Source organism: Hirundo rustica, chromosome 16 (genome assembly GCF_015227805.2).
Source record: "Hirundo rustica isolate bHirRus1 chromosome 16, bHirRus1.pri.v3, whole genome shotgun sequence".
NCBI lineage: Eukaryota > Metazoa > Chordata > Aves > Passeriformes > Hirundinidae > Hirundo > Hirundo rustica.
The window spans coordinates 7,486,883-7,500,450 of NC_053465.1; the positions used below are offsets into that span (position 1 = coordinate 7,486,883).

The 13,568-nt window shown below is 48.6% G+C and overlaps 1 protein-coding gene across 2 annotated transcripts; it reads left to right on the forward strand.

Annotated features, from left to right (window-relative positions):
* The first annotated feature begins 193 nt into the window (after positions 1-193).
* On the forward strand, positions 194-12,400 carry KIF3B (kinesin family member 3B). 2 transcript variants are annotated; one of them, XM_040080118.2, is made up of 9 exons: positions 194-284; positions 3,810-5,248; positions 5,813-5,914; positions 6,566-6,688; positions 6,801-6,919; positions 7,145-7,258; positions 7,704-7,809; positions 8,018-8,196; positions 8,773-12,400. In XM_040080118.2, exons 2-9 carry the CDS (start codon positions 3,866-3,868, stop codon positions 8,867-8,869), a joined length of 2,223 nt encoding a protein of 740 aa, XP_039936052.1. In that variant the 5' UTR covers positions 194-284; positions 3,810-3,865; the 3' UTR covers positions 8,870-12,400. The 2 variants fall into 2 exon arrangements, with proteins under 2 accessions (XP_039936052.1, XP_039936053.1); XM_040080119.2 differs by lacking the exon at positions 194-284 and adding an exon at positions 588-670.
* The last annotated feature ends 1,168 nt before the right edge of the window (positions 12,401-13,568 follow it).

Below are 13,568 nucleotides of genomic sequence, written 5' to 3' on the forward strand. Positions count from 1 at the left end.
CTTTGGAATTATTCCCGAGCTTTGGAGGATTTTTAAAGGAGCCACGCTGGGTGTGCGGCAGAGCGGCGGGACCCGCCCGGCCGGGACGAAACGCGTCCCTCTGGTGTTCGGCGGGGTGCGGGGATGCCGGCGGCGGGGCCGCTTTGTCCCGGCTCCATCCGGGAGCGGCGGCGCGGGGCGGGCGCGCCCGTTGCCAGGGAAGAGCGTCACGGGCGGGCGGAGCGGCCGCGCCGCTTCCGGGGCCGCGGGAGGAGCGGCCGAGCGGCTCCATGGTGACGGCGCAGGTGAGTCCGGCCCGGCCCGCATCCCCCCCGAGCATCCCCGAGCCTCCCCGGGCTGGCACAGCGCGGGCCGCTGCCCCCCGGCTGTCCCCGGTGCCCGGCTGGGCGCGGCCCGCAGCGCGGCCGGGACGGCGGGCGCGGGAGGCGGCGGGACCCGCCCGCGGCCGGGCGCGGGGGCGATGCCGCGGGAGGGTGGCCCCGCCGGGGTGGGTGTCCCCCCGTTCCCGGTGCTTGTCCCTCGCGGTCCTTCCCCCTCTCCACGGGGCCCCTTCCCTGCAGCGGCCGGTGGGTGATGCTCGGGTGAATCCGCGAAGGAGCCCGCGGTCCCGGCTCCCCGGGGGCGGGAACATCCATGGGCTGCCGTGCTGAGGCGACAGCGGTGACCACAGGTGACCCCGGAGGCCGAGCGAAATCAGGGCTCACCGTGGCACAGGTGGCACCGCCGGCCCAGCTCCGGCGGCAGCACCCGGCATGTCCTGCCCGGGCTGCTCTGCCCGGCCTCCCCTGCCCTGGCCCTGCTCTGCCCGGCCTCCCCTGCCCTGGCCCTGCTCTGCCCGGCCTCCCCTGCCCTGGCCCTGCTCTGCCCGGCCTCCCCTGCCCTGCCCTGCTCTGCCCTCCCCTGCCCTGGTCCTGCCCTGCTCTGCCCTCCCCTGCCCTGGCCCTGCTCTGCCCGGCCTCCCCTGCCCTGGCCCTGCTCTGCCCGGCCTCCCCTGCCCTGGCCCTGCTCTGCCCGGCCTCCCCTGCCCTGCCCTGCTCTGCCCTCCCCTGCCCTGGTCCTGCCCTGCTCTGCCCTCCCCTGCCCTGCCCGGCCCTGCCCTGCCTTCCCCTACCCGGGCTGCGGAGCGTTTGTCCGGGAGGCGAGAGGAAAACGGCAGCACAAAGGGTGGTTTGGCTTGGGACGGAGGGAAAGACGCAGTTCAGCCGTGACATTATGAAACCACAAATATTTGAAAGATTTGAATGGCGAGAGGCAATGGAATGTTTTGTGTGGTACTTCAGGATGTGCGGAGATGCAAGGGGAGGGTTTGGGCAGTTCCAAAAAGATCTTTCAGAGGTGTTTAAGGCAGGAAGCAGAGTAGGACATCACCTGTCAGGGCAGGTGAGCACAATGCCTGGGGCACAGCTGTCCAAGACAGCATCTCCCAATCCTGGAAGTGTCTGAGGAAAAGTGGTTGCCCCAGCTTGTATTCAGGTTGTGGCATGGCTCATTTTTTCAGGCATAACCTTATGTTGACCGAAATTAATAAAAATGCTGCGATTTCTGCCCATCGTCCCCTCTTGGTCACCAAAGGCACATTTGCAAGTGTACCCATCTCCACCTTGACCTTGACTTGTCCCAGGTCACTTTAGGCTGAACTAATTTAATGAAAAAATTCCCATCTTTGATGGAGAAGAGTGGATGGCACGGCAGCATTCCCAGCTTTCTGGCCATTAATGTCCAGCCATTCTGGCAGCTCAAACATTGCCTTGGAGTTTCTGGGGAATACAAACACTGCCAACTAATTGGTTTTATTTTCCAGTTACACACTTGGATAAATCTGAGAAGAACCATAATTTGTTATGCTTCCAGTAAACTTCACCGCAGTAGCTAAAATAATTGGAGATGATTCGTGATGGGTTGTTATGAAAGTAGCCCAAATCAGGGGTAAAATCAGTTGTTTGTGACTATAAAAAGAGACTTGCAAGTGAAGTGGGGAAAGGTGTCAAAAGCTGACAGGGAGGAGATACACCCAGAGGAGAAGCAAATGTGCAACATAATTTTTGTTCAAAGTCTACCTCTGGCAAGACTAACTTAACTCTGATCATTTAGTATTTGTCATAGTTGCTTAAAAGGCAGCAGTTCTCATCAGAATGGTGTTTTAAGTATTCAATACATAAAATAAATCCACGGTCTCCTTGTCAGAACTTGTGCCTAATTCGAGTCTTTGCCAGTGTGAACATGCAGATACGTGACACAGTGGTTGTCATGTGACCTTGTCAGAAAATTGTCTCTTGTGAACTTGAATTACTGGAATGTCTCTCAGAGCCGTGGAAGGGGAAGCGTGTGTTAATGTATACAATTCCTCAGGATGAAAAGAGGGAGAGTTGTTCTTTGTGATTCTTCCAAGATTTGTCCTCGTTTCACTTATTCTTTCTCTGTTTGTGCTCCAGAATCCGTGTTTGCTGTGGGTCAGACAGGAAGGTCACCTTTACCTGGAGCTGTCAGTTAGGAGGGAAATGGTTTTATTCAATAGCTGCTGAAAATTCCTCTACCAGTTTGCACTCACTGTGCAGGGTGCAGAGTGAATTCTGAATCAGTCTACAGTTCAGTGCTTTTACGGGAAGAATGAGAAGCAAAGAGTTTCCCCCCACAGACCCAAGGAAATTCCCAAGGCCATATTGAGGTTTCTGTACAATCTTAACCATTTTTGTCGGTTACTTCTGTTTTACTTTTTGCCAGTCTGACTGTCTGTGTATTGGAATCGTGCTTCCTTTCCCATCCACTAGCTCTGGCCCTGAAGTTCTCTGCCACCTTGTTGGAAAAGCTCTCCTGAGACATGCAATTATCAAGTAAAAAACAATTAGACAAAAATCCCTGTTTCCTGCTGATCTGGCTGGGAAGGAAACAGTGAATACATCCCAGGGAGGCCACGCCTGAGCCTGTGCCAGCACTACCTGGGATTCCCTGTGTGTATTCATTTCACACTTAGTTCTAGTTGGCAGAAGGACCTTAGGACTTTCTTGGAAGATATCTTGGAAATAAAAAGGATTATTAGAAATTGCATGGCATTCCCCAAGTTGTGCTGTTGAGATCTGAGGCTTTGGCAGTGACTGCTTTAGCAGTTTAGGAGCACAGGCTTTTTGCTCTGTCTTCAATGGCAGCTCATCTTGCTGATGGCTGGAGGATGCACCAGTGTGTCCTCCCTCTCTACCCAGAGTCATGAACCAGTTGGATCTGTGATCTGGGTTTATACATCATGAGTTAGGGTTGATGGTGAGTCCTGTAAACCTGATGCAGTTGGAACACCAGAGCAGGAGTGATGTCAGTAGGTCAGTATAGCTGAGTGGGGCTGGCTTTTTTTGGGGAATCTTGATAAAAGTATATTGCCAAAAGAAAAGATAATAGCAGACTTGTGCCCCAGTGAGAGCAAGGCTGTACTAGATTTTCAAAACAAAAGGCCTGACTGCAAGGAATATGAATGGCAAAGTATTGTTTTTATAAATACTTTGAAAAGGTTTATTATTATTTTTAAGGATCAAGAAAAGGATCTTTTACCAGCTGTAAAGATGTGATCTGATGATGAGTTTCTGCAGCAGAGCTTGTAAAAATGATACCATTTGATGCACAGCCTTTGGTAAAATAATTCTGTCTCAGTTCAGGCTTTTGCAGCGTTTTCATGCTGTACGTTATTTTAGTTCTTCAAAATCCCTTGCAACTTAATGAACGCAAAATGCCGCTCAAATTGATGAGGCGAGACTTTGGCTCTGTGAAAAGCTGTCCCCCGCAGAAAACTGCCTTCAGACATTCCTGCTTTGTTTTTGTTTCAGGTTTGTAGCACGGGATCATCCATCAACAGCATCAGAGCGGCCGCAGCCCCGCCGTCATGTCCAAGTCAAAGAGCTCCGAGTCCGTGCGGGTGGTCGTGCGCTGCCGGCCCATGAACAGCAAAGAGAAAACCGCTTCCTATGACAAAGTTGTCAACGTGGATGTCAAGTTAGGGCAGGTCTCAGTGAAGAATCCACGGGGGTCAGCTCATGAACTGCCTAAAACGTTCACCTTTGATGCTGTATATGACTGGAATTCCAAACAGGTTGAACTCTACGATGAGACCTTCAGACCTCTCGTGGACTCTGTTCTGCAAGGGTTTAATGGGACAATATTCGCCTATGGGCAGACCGGGACAGGGAAAACCTATACGATGGAAGGGGTGCGTGGTGATCCCGAAAAGAGAGGGGTCATCCCCAATTCATTCGAACACATTTTCACGCACATCTCTAGATCTCAAAACCAGCAATACTTAGTTAGAGCGTCTTATTTGGAAATATACCAAGAGGAAATCAGAGACTTGTTGTCAAAGGATCAGTCCAAGCGGCTGGAGTTGAAGGAGAGACCAGACACAGGGGTGTTTGTTAAGGATTTGACCACCATCGTTACGAAAAGCGTCAAAGAGATAGAGCACATCATGAATTTGGGAAACCAGAACCGCTCCGTTGGTGCCACCAACATGAACGAGCACAGCTCTCGATCCCACGCCATTTTCCAGATCACTATCGAGTGCAGCGAGCTGGGGCTGGATGGAGAGAACCACATCCGTGTCGGGAAGCTCAACCTGGTCGACCTGGCAGGCAGCGAGCGGCAAGCAAAGACTGGAGCACAGGGGGAAAGGCTGAAGGAAGCCACTAAAATCAACCTCTCCCTCTCAGCTTTGGGCAACGTTATCTCTGCCCTGGTAGATGGCAAAAGCACGCACATTCCGTACCGGGACTCCAAGCTGACCAGGCTGCTTCAGGACTCATTAGGTGGCAATGCCAAAACTGTGATGGTGGCCAATATAGGCCCTGCCTCTTACAATGTAGAGGAGACTCTGACCACGCTGAGATATGCCAACCGTGCCAAAAACATCAAGAACAAGCCACAAGTGAACGAGGATCCTAAGGACGCTCTGCTGCGGGAATTCCAGGAAGAGATTGCTCGACTCAAGGCACAGCTGGAAAAGCGGTCTATTGGCAAAAGAAAGAGGAGGGAGAGGAGGAGGGAGGGTGGGGAAGAGGAGGAGGACACTGAAGAGGGTGAGGATGAAGGAGATGACAAAGATGACTATTGGAGGGAGCAACAAGAAAAGCTGGAGATTGAGAAGAAAGCTATAGTCGAGGATCACAGCTTGGTAGCAGAAGAGAAGATGAGGCTGCTGAAAGAGAAGGAGAAGAAAATGGAGGACCTGAAGCGAGAGAAGGAAGCAACAGAGATGCTGAGTGCTAAAATCAAGGTAGAATTCTTCCTCTTTGAAAGCAATTTCCATAGGCTGAGGGGAAGATAAAGGGTTTCCTAATTTGGAAAGATATTTCAGAGGAAATTCCCAGGATAGTGACCTGTGTTTAGGTTGGAAGATTTTAAAATAAACTATTTCTAGCCAGAAGTTGAAATTTCCGCCATTAATTACATGTTTCAATATTCATGAGTTGTTTCATTGTTCTTATGTGCTGATCTTAAGGAAGTGGCACAATAAAAGACAATGCATCTTTTTCACAAGCTGTGGCACTGAAAACCATTTCCTTCTGTCACAGATCATTAACAAGTTATTTACATGGGAGCACACATTTTGGTTCTCCAGCTTTGCCACACGTTGCAGTGGTGCCTTATTCTAAACAAGTTACTGTTGCATTAATCCCATGGTTTTATAGGAATTTTAAGAAATAGTGATTCCTGTAGCAGCTGCCTTGAAAGAGAAGGTTAGATAAGGGAGCTGCCCTGAAGAAGTTGTATCCATAGGAGAGAAAGTTACCCTCTGTAGTCACTGAGAGAAACTTCTGACCCTGCTTTTTCCTTTCAGACAATGGAAAGCAAGCTGCTGGTGGGAGGGAAAAATATTGTGGATCACACAAATGAACAGCAGAAAATCCTGGAACAGAAACGACAGGAAATTGCAGAACAGGTACAAGGAAGGAGATTTGTTATTTTGTATAAAAAGCCTTGCGAAGAACTTTTGTAAAACATTGTGTCAGGGAAATAACCAGAAAGTTTTCCCAGGTTTAACCCTAAAATTGGTTTGATGGCAATCATTTATTGAAAAGAAGGGGGAAGGGCTTGTGTCATACTTGTCATTATTTGAAATATGTAAAGAAGGTTTATAATAGTTTTCTTCTAGCTCTTCATGGTAAAGATTTACCGCCTGTCTTGATTGGAGCTGTTTGTAAGTGAAGAAATATTTGTAAGACCTCTATGAGTACCAGTTCAGCCTTTAGCTGAAGGGAGGGGTCTTTACTCAATGCTAAAAGTTTATTTTCTGTTATGCAAATTCTGTTGATGATTCTTAAATACAATAACCAGTACAAACTGATAAAAAGGAAAGAAAAAATAATCTAAAAATGACATTTGATTTCTTTAGTTGAAACTTGAGCCTTGTTCACATTATCTGATCTTAATAGCAAAATAAGGACAAATAAGAATTAATGCTTCTGGTATTTTTATGGCTAGATATAGGAAGAACTGGAAGGCAGGGAAGGAAACCCATCCTGAACATTGGTATCAGCTGGAGGTGACAAGGTAATTGTGGTCTTTAATGCCATTTTGTCACATTCTTCAGAAACGTCGGGAGCGAGAAATCCAGCAACAGATGGAAAGTCAGGATGAGGAAACACTAGAGCTGAAGGAGACCTATAGTTCTCTTCAGCAAGAGGTGGACATAAAGACCAAAAAACTCAAAAAGGTAAAAAGACAATGATTCCCTGTCTGCCAGGCTGGGAATAAAATCAACTTGTGTGTGAAAGTGAGAGGAGCTTTGGCAAGTGACGGATTTTGGCTCTTGTTGTGTGCTGCAGTTATTTTCCAAGCTGCAAGCTGTGAAGGCAGAGATCCATGATCTCCAAGAAGAGCACATCAAGGGGCGCCAGGAAATGGAACAGACCCAGAATGAACTCACCAGGGAGCTAAAGCTAAAGTAAGTCACATCACACCACTGCCTGCTATGAACTGTAACAGAGAGGGTTTCTCGGGGAGTGGAGGGACTGCCTTGCACATACTTTTGGAATAAGATTTAACCACGAGAAAACGAAACCATTCCTCCTTTTCCAGGGCTGTGTTACATCACTGGGAGAGGAGCAGTGAGGAAAGTCATTGTAAATTATGTTTCTTGTATATTTCTCATTTTTGTGGTTGCATGTAGGCACCTGATTATTGAAAACTTTATTCCCTTGGAAGAAAAGAATAAGATCATGAACAGATCATTCTTTGATGAAGAGGAAGACAACTGGAAACTACATCCCATAACCCGTCTGGAGTGAGTGTACTCATGCTCTTGGGATGGAATTACAGGTCACAGGAAATTCCCTAGCTGTCAAGAACAAAAGAGGGATTGAATTGGGGATTTAAACTGGCCCTCTAGAGTTCAAAGCTTCTTGATACATAATAAAATGAAAGAATTTTTGATCTTAATAGTGCTGTAAAATAGGAATGTACAGTTAGGAGAATTCTTGAGAGATTATGATTTTTCTAATAGGCAAACCCAATAATTCTATGTAAAATATATGTAATAGTGCATTCACCCTTAAAATAGCGGTGCATTCCTGTCATATTTCTTTCCTGCTCCTACAAATGCAGCCTGGGTGGTTTCTGCTGTGTTGAAACAGACTCCTGCATGGAATTTGCAGATGTTGTAGCTCATAAACTCCAAGAGGAGCTTTTGGTTTTAGGGTATAACAGCCTGAGTCTCTGTTTTTCTCTAGTAACCAGCAGATGATGAGAAGACCAGTATCTGCTGTGGGGTACAAAAGGCCCCTGAGCCAACACGCCAGGACATCCATGATGAGTCACACAAAGACTCGGTACAGGGTAAGCCCAGATCTGGTTGAACCTTTGTCTCTTCACCCTCCTCACCCGGGGAATATGAATTCCAGAGGGGATTGTGTGTTCTTCTTTGAGATGTAAATTTGTCGTGTCCTGCATACATTTATAAAGTACTTCAGATTAAGTTTCTGGAGGGCAAAGTAACAGTTGGTATGAAAACATGGAGACTGTGATTCTGCTTTTCCTGTCTCAGGCAGAGAACATCGTGTTACTGCAAATGGACAGGCCCAGCCGGACGACGAGGAACTACGAAGGTCCAGCCATCGCTCCCAAGGTTCAGGCAGCTCTGGAAGCAGCTCTGCAGGAAGAAGATGAGATTCAAGTGGACGCCTCAACCTTTGAGAGCGCTTCAAATAAAAAATCAAAGCCCAGGTGAGTCAGACTTTCCCTGAGCAGACTGGCCCACAGGAGAGGTGCGAGTACAGTTGCTGTTGGTCAGCACTTCTCATCCGTGAAGTGAAGCTGAGCTTCATAGTGAAGCAGATAGAGAAAGGAACATAGAATCATTAAGACTGGAAAAGACCTTTAAGATTTGAGTCCAACTGAATCCCACCATGCTACTAAACCTTATCTTGAAGTGCCACATCTATTCATTTTTTGAACACTACAGGGGATGGAGATTCCAGCCTGTGCCAGGGCTCAACCACTCTTGCAGTGAAGAAATTTTTTGTAATATCCAGCCTCAACCTGCCCTTGTAGAACTTGAGGCTGTTTCACCTTGGCCTGTTGCTTGCTGCTTGGGAGAAGAGGCCAACCCCTGCCTCGCCATACCCTTCTTTCAGGTGTAGGACACAGGACAGAACAAAAAGCTGAAACTGTTTATTAGAGAATAACTCTGGCAAAAAAAAAAAAAAAAAATCAGCTTTTTGCAGGTTAATTTTGGAAAGTGACAGGTCGTTGACATTGTTAGAGCTTTTCTTGTTTATATTTTAATTTTTGCTTCTTCAGACCGAAAACTGGAAGGAAATCGGTGGGATCCGCATCAGGATCAGGCACCCCCAGTTCTCAGCTCTACCCACAGTCACGAGGGCTGGTTCCAAAATAAAACCAGCTACACCTCTCCAGGGAGGGAACAGCCTTTACCTTCTGGGAGCAGAGACAAGGACAAACCTGCAGAGAGAGCTCCTGGCCAGCCTCCAGCCCCTTTCCCTGGAGATGGCCTTGTTGCTGTTTAACTGACTCGGGCCAATCCAGGGGCACTGAGCCATGGGAAGATCCGTGCTTGCAATTCAGCGTTTGGCCTCTGTGGGAAATGGATTTTAGTTAGGAAATCAAAAATGCATGAGGTACGTTACAGTGTGTTAGGAGCAATGGGAAGCACGGGGATCACCTCACAGCATCACCGTCCTCCTCCTGCACCAGCCCTTCTGCTGCACGGGGCTTTTTGGCTGCTGGGCACTAAGAAGACAGAGTTGAAAGTCATCTCAACAGAACCACCCCTCTGAGGCTCCACAGTGAGAACTAAAAGAGGCTAAAAAGCAGAGGATCTGTTCAAACTCGACAAGGTGCATGGTTCTTCCTCTTCCTGCATGAGAGATTGGCATCACCACCTGGGGCTCAGGCACTGGTCTGAGGAGGCAGGATGGCAGTGGCCAGTGTGTCCTCACCACCACACAGCTGTGCCTCCCCATTGGGCTCTAGGGCAGAAAAGGGTCTTGAAAACAACTCTGTGATCTCTAGAAAGGAAGCAGTAGAATCTGAATTCCTTTCTTTGTTTACAGGCATAAGTGAGAGCTCCTCTAAGCTGACCTACAGACTTCACCCCTACCAACAGGAACCACCTTGTCAAAGAACATCTCTGCATGCCAGTGTCAGCTGCACAGCCTTCCTCCTCTCTCTTGCCTCCATCTTTACCCCTGGCATTTAAAACCAGTGTCCATATGACATCTTTCATGGCATACAGCCATTTTCTCATGCCTCCCACTGCTGATGGAAAACGTAGCACTAGCTCAGAGCTCTCCCTGCCAGGCTGAGACTCTCAGCTGGGCAGAGCACTGGATCTTGGAGCTGCCTTTGACTGCACTCCTGGGAGTTTGGTCCTTGGTGTCTAAGGAGGTTCAGCATTCAGTGCCTCTTGTGCCTCACCTGTTCCATGTCAAGCAGCTTTCTCTCTGCACCTCCCAGCCCACTCAGAGCCTGCTGCAAGTGAACCCAACCTAACCGAGGCTGGTGATGGAGGCTGGTGTTAATTCCAGGGGTTTTGCTTTGAAAACAAGAGAGGAAGAACTCCTGCTTTTGACAGTCTCATTGCAAAGCTGCCCTATGACTAAAGCAGGCTCGTGTAGCAGGGTAGAGGGAGGTGGAACTCCACGCTAAGGACAGAGTAAGGTGTCCCTGTCTAGTGTCCCACAGCTCATTCGTAAGTTTTAGTTCACTGTAAATTGAGACTTGGGATGTTACTTTTTCTGGTTGCTCTTGGCTGTCATCCTGTGAATGTTTTTACCTGTTTCCCTCACTGATGTCTCCCTCCAGACTGACACGTGTGAGTGTGTGAGCACTTGCCTGGTTGTAGACATGCTCTGATGTGTGGACTCTGCCTTGTGCTTGTTAAGTGTCCACGGAGTGACTTCATCCAGGCTGGAGAGCTCCTTTCTACTGACCCCCTGAGCAGGAGGAACTGATTGCTCAGCACAGCTCACCTGTGCATCCTGCAGGCATGGTGCCCAGGTGGGCCCCTTCAAACACCAACTTGGCTGCTGCATTCCATGGACTGCTTTCCCAGGCTACAAGGTTAATATATGTATACACATATATGCACACACATATATATATATAATAGTTCTGGTGGAGGAAGGAGGGATTTGCTTATAATTGAGAGAGCAGGCACATGACCAATTTCTTTCAACCTGAACATGGAACCCCAGCATAATCTTCGTTTTTACAAAGCACTGTTTATATCCAGAGAGCCTTTTAACTGGCTTTTGTTGCATAGTATAACGTCACCTTCTCTTCCCTCTCCTCCTTCTTTCTCTCCAGCACATAATCTTCTGTACTAGGACATTTTAAAAGATGATTGTATGGTTTAAGTGCTCAAGAGAATTGAAATTAAACAGGGGGGAGGTTTAAAACCCTGAAATAGCAGCACAATATATAATCACGTGTATGTATGTACCTATGTACACGTTTTATGTGAATAATGCATACACAGACACATCTGTGTCTGCACATGTGCACACTTTTCCTCAGTTGCTACTATTCCATAGGGAATTCTAGTCTATATTAAACTCATATGCTGGAAACTGCCCTCGTGGCAGGGCTGGTACCATGGAGCTCTGCAGTGCAAAACTGTTTTCATGTTGATGAGCCAGTGTCAGAAAGGCTCTGCTTTTAACTCTGTAGAAATTCATTAGCAAGGTGAAAGAAACTCAGTAGAGTGGAAAAGAATAAATCTGCATATTTAGTCATTGTATGTAAATTGGGGCTGCAGGGTGGAGATTTGGTCAGTGTATTTGTGGGCAATCTCGGCCTGTTACAGAAGCTTTTGGATTTTCCTTCCGAAGGACTTAACCCTCACCAGATGCTCAGTGGCACTGATATTAAGATACATTGTCTTAAGCTGTACAAAACATACTGAGCTTTGGGTTGGAACTTTTAAGAAACATTCCTGCCGAGTTTGCCCTTCTTTGGTGTTATCTGAACCATCTGGGCTTCCTGCTGGCTAACCAAAGGCAGGAAATCCAGCTGGACTCCTGGAAGAGGCCCTGGGACAGCCTTGCACCGTCACCTTTTCTTCATAGGAATGTTTAACTTTCAACATAATTATCTTTGCTCTGATCTGTATAATGGGATCTTTTTTAAAAGAAAAGTGGCATTGAGCAGGAGTCGGCCCGTGGGGGCAAGCGCCACGAGACACTGAAGCATAGGAATTAAAGCACTTTCTTAAATCCTTAACTTAGGTCTAGCGCCTTTTTAAAAATATTTGCATGCTGCTTGAATCTTCTAAAACACATACCTCTGCCAAAGCACCTGGGGCTGCGCCGGTGCCTTATACAGATCAGAGCAGGCAGTGTTCAGTCAGTCTGAGGTGTGTAAAGTCTGCCCTCGCTGAACACGCAGCACTGGAGTTTCAGTGAGGCACCTGTGTACCTGGACCTGTCCTCTCTCCTGTCTGTGCTGGGCAACGCGCACCAGTCTTCAAACAGTTCCGTGGAATTTCTTGGGGTCTGCTCCCGCTGTGTTCAAACACAGACTGGAAAATAGAACCTGCAAAAGCCATAATTAGCTACAGAGATGGAACTGAAATGAGAACACTGGTGCTGCCTGCTGCACTGTGCAGTGGGGGGGTTGACTCTCTGGGGTCCAGGTGCTTTCTGCCTTCTCCAGCTCCCTTTCTTTTTGAAGAGGTGACCCAGGATCCTTCTATGGGCACAGCTGTCGATGACAACTTTCAGCTCCTTGGAGATACACCCACCTCCGCCTTCTCTTAGGTGATCTGTAGAAAAAGAACCTGTCCATAGTTCTGTCCATAGTTTTACAGCTTATATTTATTTGTATCATCTCTTTTGTCTAGGAATGTAAAGTGATCCTAAAATACAATGTGTAATAAAGTCAATAAGATTTATTGCATCTATCAAAACGTGTGGTTTTCATTGTTTATTTGGTGCAGGGCTCGGTGACCTCATGTTTTTAAAAAGCCTTGAGTTATTTTTCTTTTATTAAAAAGAAGTGCACAAAGTAAGTGGGAAAATGTAAATACGAGTAGAACTGCGATGAGTATTGTAACGTGTGTGTGTGTACATATATATATATTAGTAGAAGGTGCTCATGCCTGCATGTGGCACTTTGGGAACCAGAAGTGCTGGTGAAACCCTACCAGAATCCCATTCCAGGGTGCCCCCAGTCTCGGTACGTCTTTGCTTGCGACAGCAACAGGTGGTACTGATTTAAACCAGTCTTTTATGGGCGCTGTGGGGTGAAGGAGCCTCGGGCATAACCACGACGTCTGTCCAGAGAAGGGAAAGGAAGGTGGGGAAGTCTGTAGTGTATGTCCTCCGAGGAAGGGCTAAAGGAACCGGGAGCCTTTACCCTGGAGAAAAGGAGGCTCCAGGGTGACCTTACCCCTCTACACCTCTGCGAAAGGAGTTTGTAGTGAGATGGGGTTGGGCTATCCTGCCAACCAGCGACGAGAGGACACAGTGTTTAACTGTGCCAGGGGGGTTTAGTTTGGACATCAGGAAGAATTTCTTAACAGAAGAGGTCATTAGGTATTAGAAGGCGCTGCCCAGGAAGGTGGTGGAGTCAGCGTCCCTGCAGGTGTTTAAGGAAAGACTGGACGTGGCCCTCAGTGCCTTGGTGTGGTGGACATTGTGGCATGGGGTCATAGACTGGGCTAGCTGGTCTCAGAGGTCTTTTCCAGCCTAAGTGATTCTGGGATCTGCAACAGCAATAGCCGCAGCCCTCAGCCTCGAGCCCTCAGCTCCAGCTCGGTCCCGGAGCCGCCCCCGGCCCGGGCGGTGCCGCTTCCCCGCCGCGGCCATGCGGCGGCAGCGGCCTCTCCCGCCATGCGGCGCGGCGGCCGCCGGGACTCGTAGTCCGCGGCGGCGAGCGATGCCGCGCTGAGGCCAGGCAGGAGGACTACAACTCCCGGCGGTCCTTGCGGTTTGTTTTCCTTCAAACCAGCCCCAGGCCCGCCCCTCCAGTCCCTCCCCTCCGGTCCCTCCGTGTCCCGCCGCGGCCACCGTCGCCGGGCCCCGCCGCCCCGCCCCGCTCCCGGCCCTTTGACCCCGTTGTTATGCCGGGCCCGA

Coding starts and splice junctions, on each gene's coding strand:
- KIF3B (XM_040080118.2), top strand. CDS start 3,866: ATGTCCAAGTCAAAGAGCTCCGAGTCCGTGCGGGTGGTCGTGCGCTGC. Junction 5,915..6,565: donor GACAGGAAATTGCAGAACAG/GTACAAGGAAGG, acceptor CACATTCTTCAG/AAACGTCGGGAGCGAGAAAT. Junction 6,920..7,144: donor ACCAGGGAGCTAAAGCTAAA/GTAAGTCACATC, acceptor GGTTGCATGTAG/GCACCTGATTATTGAAAACT.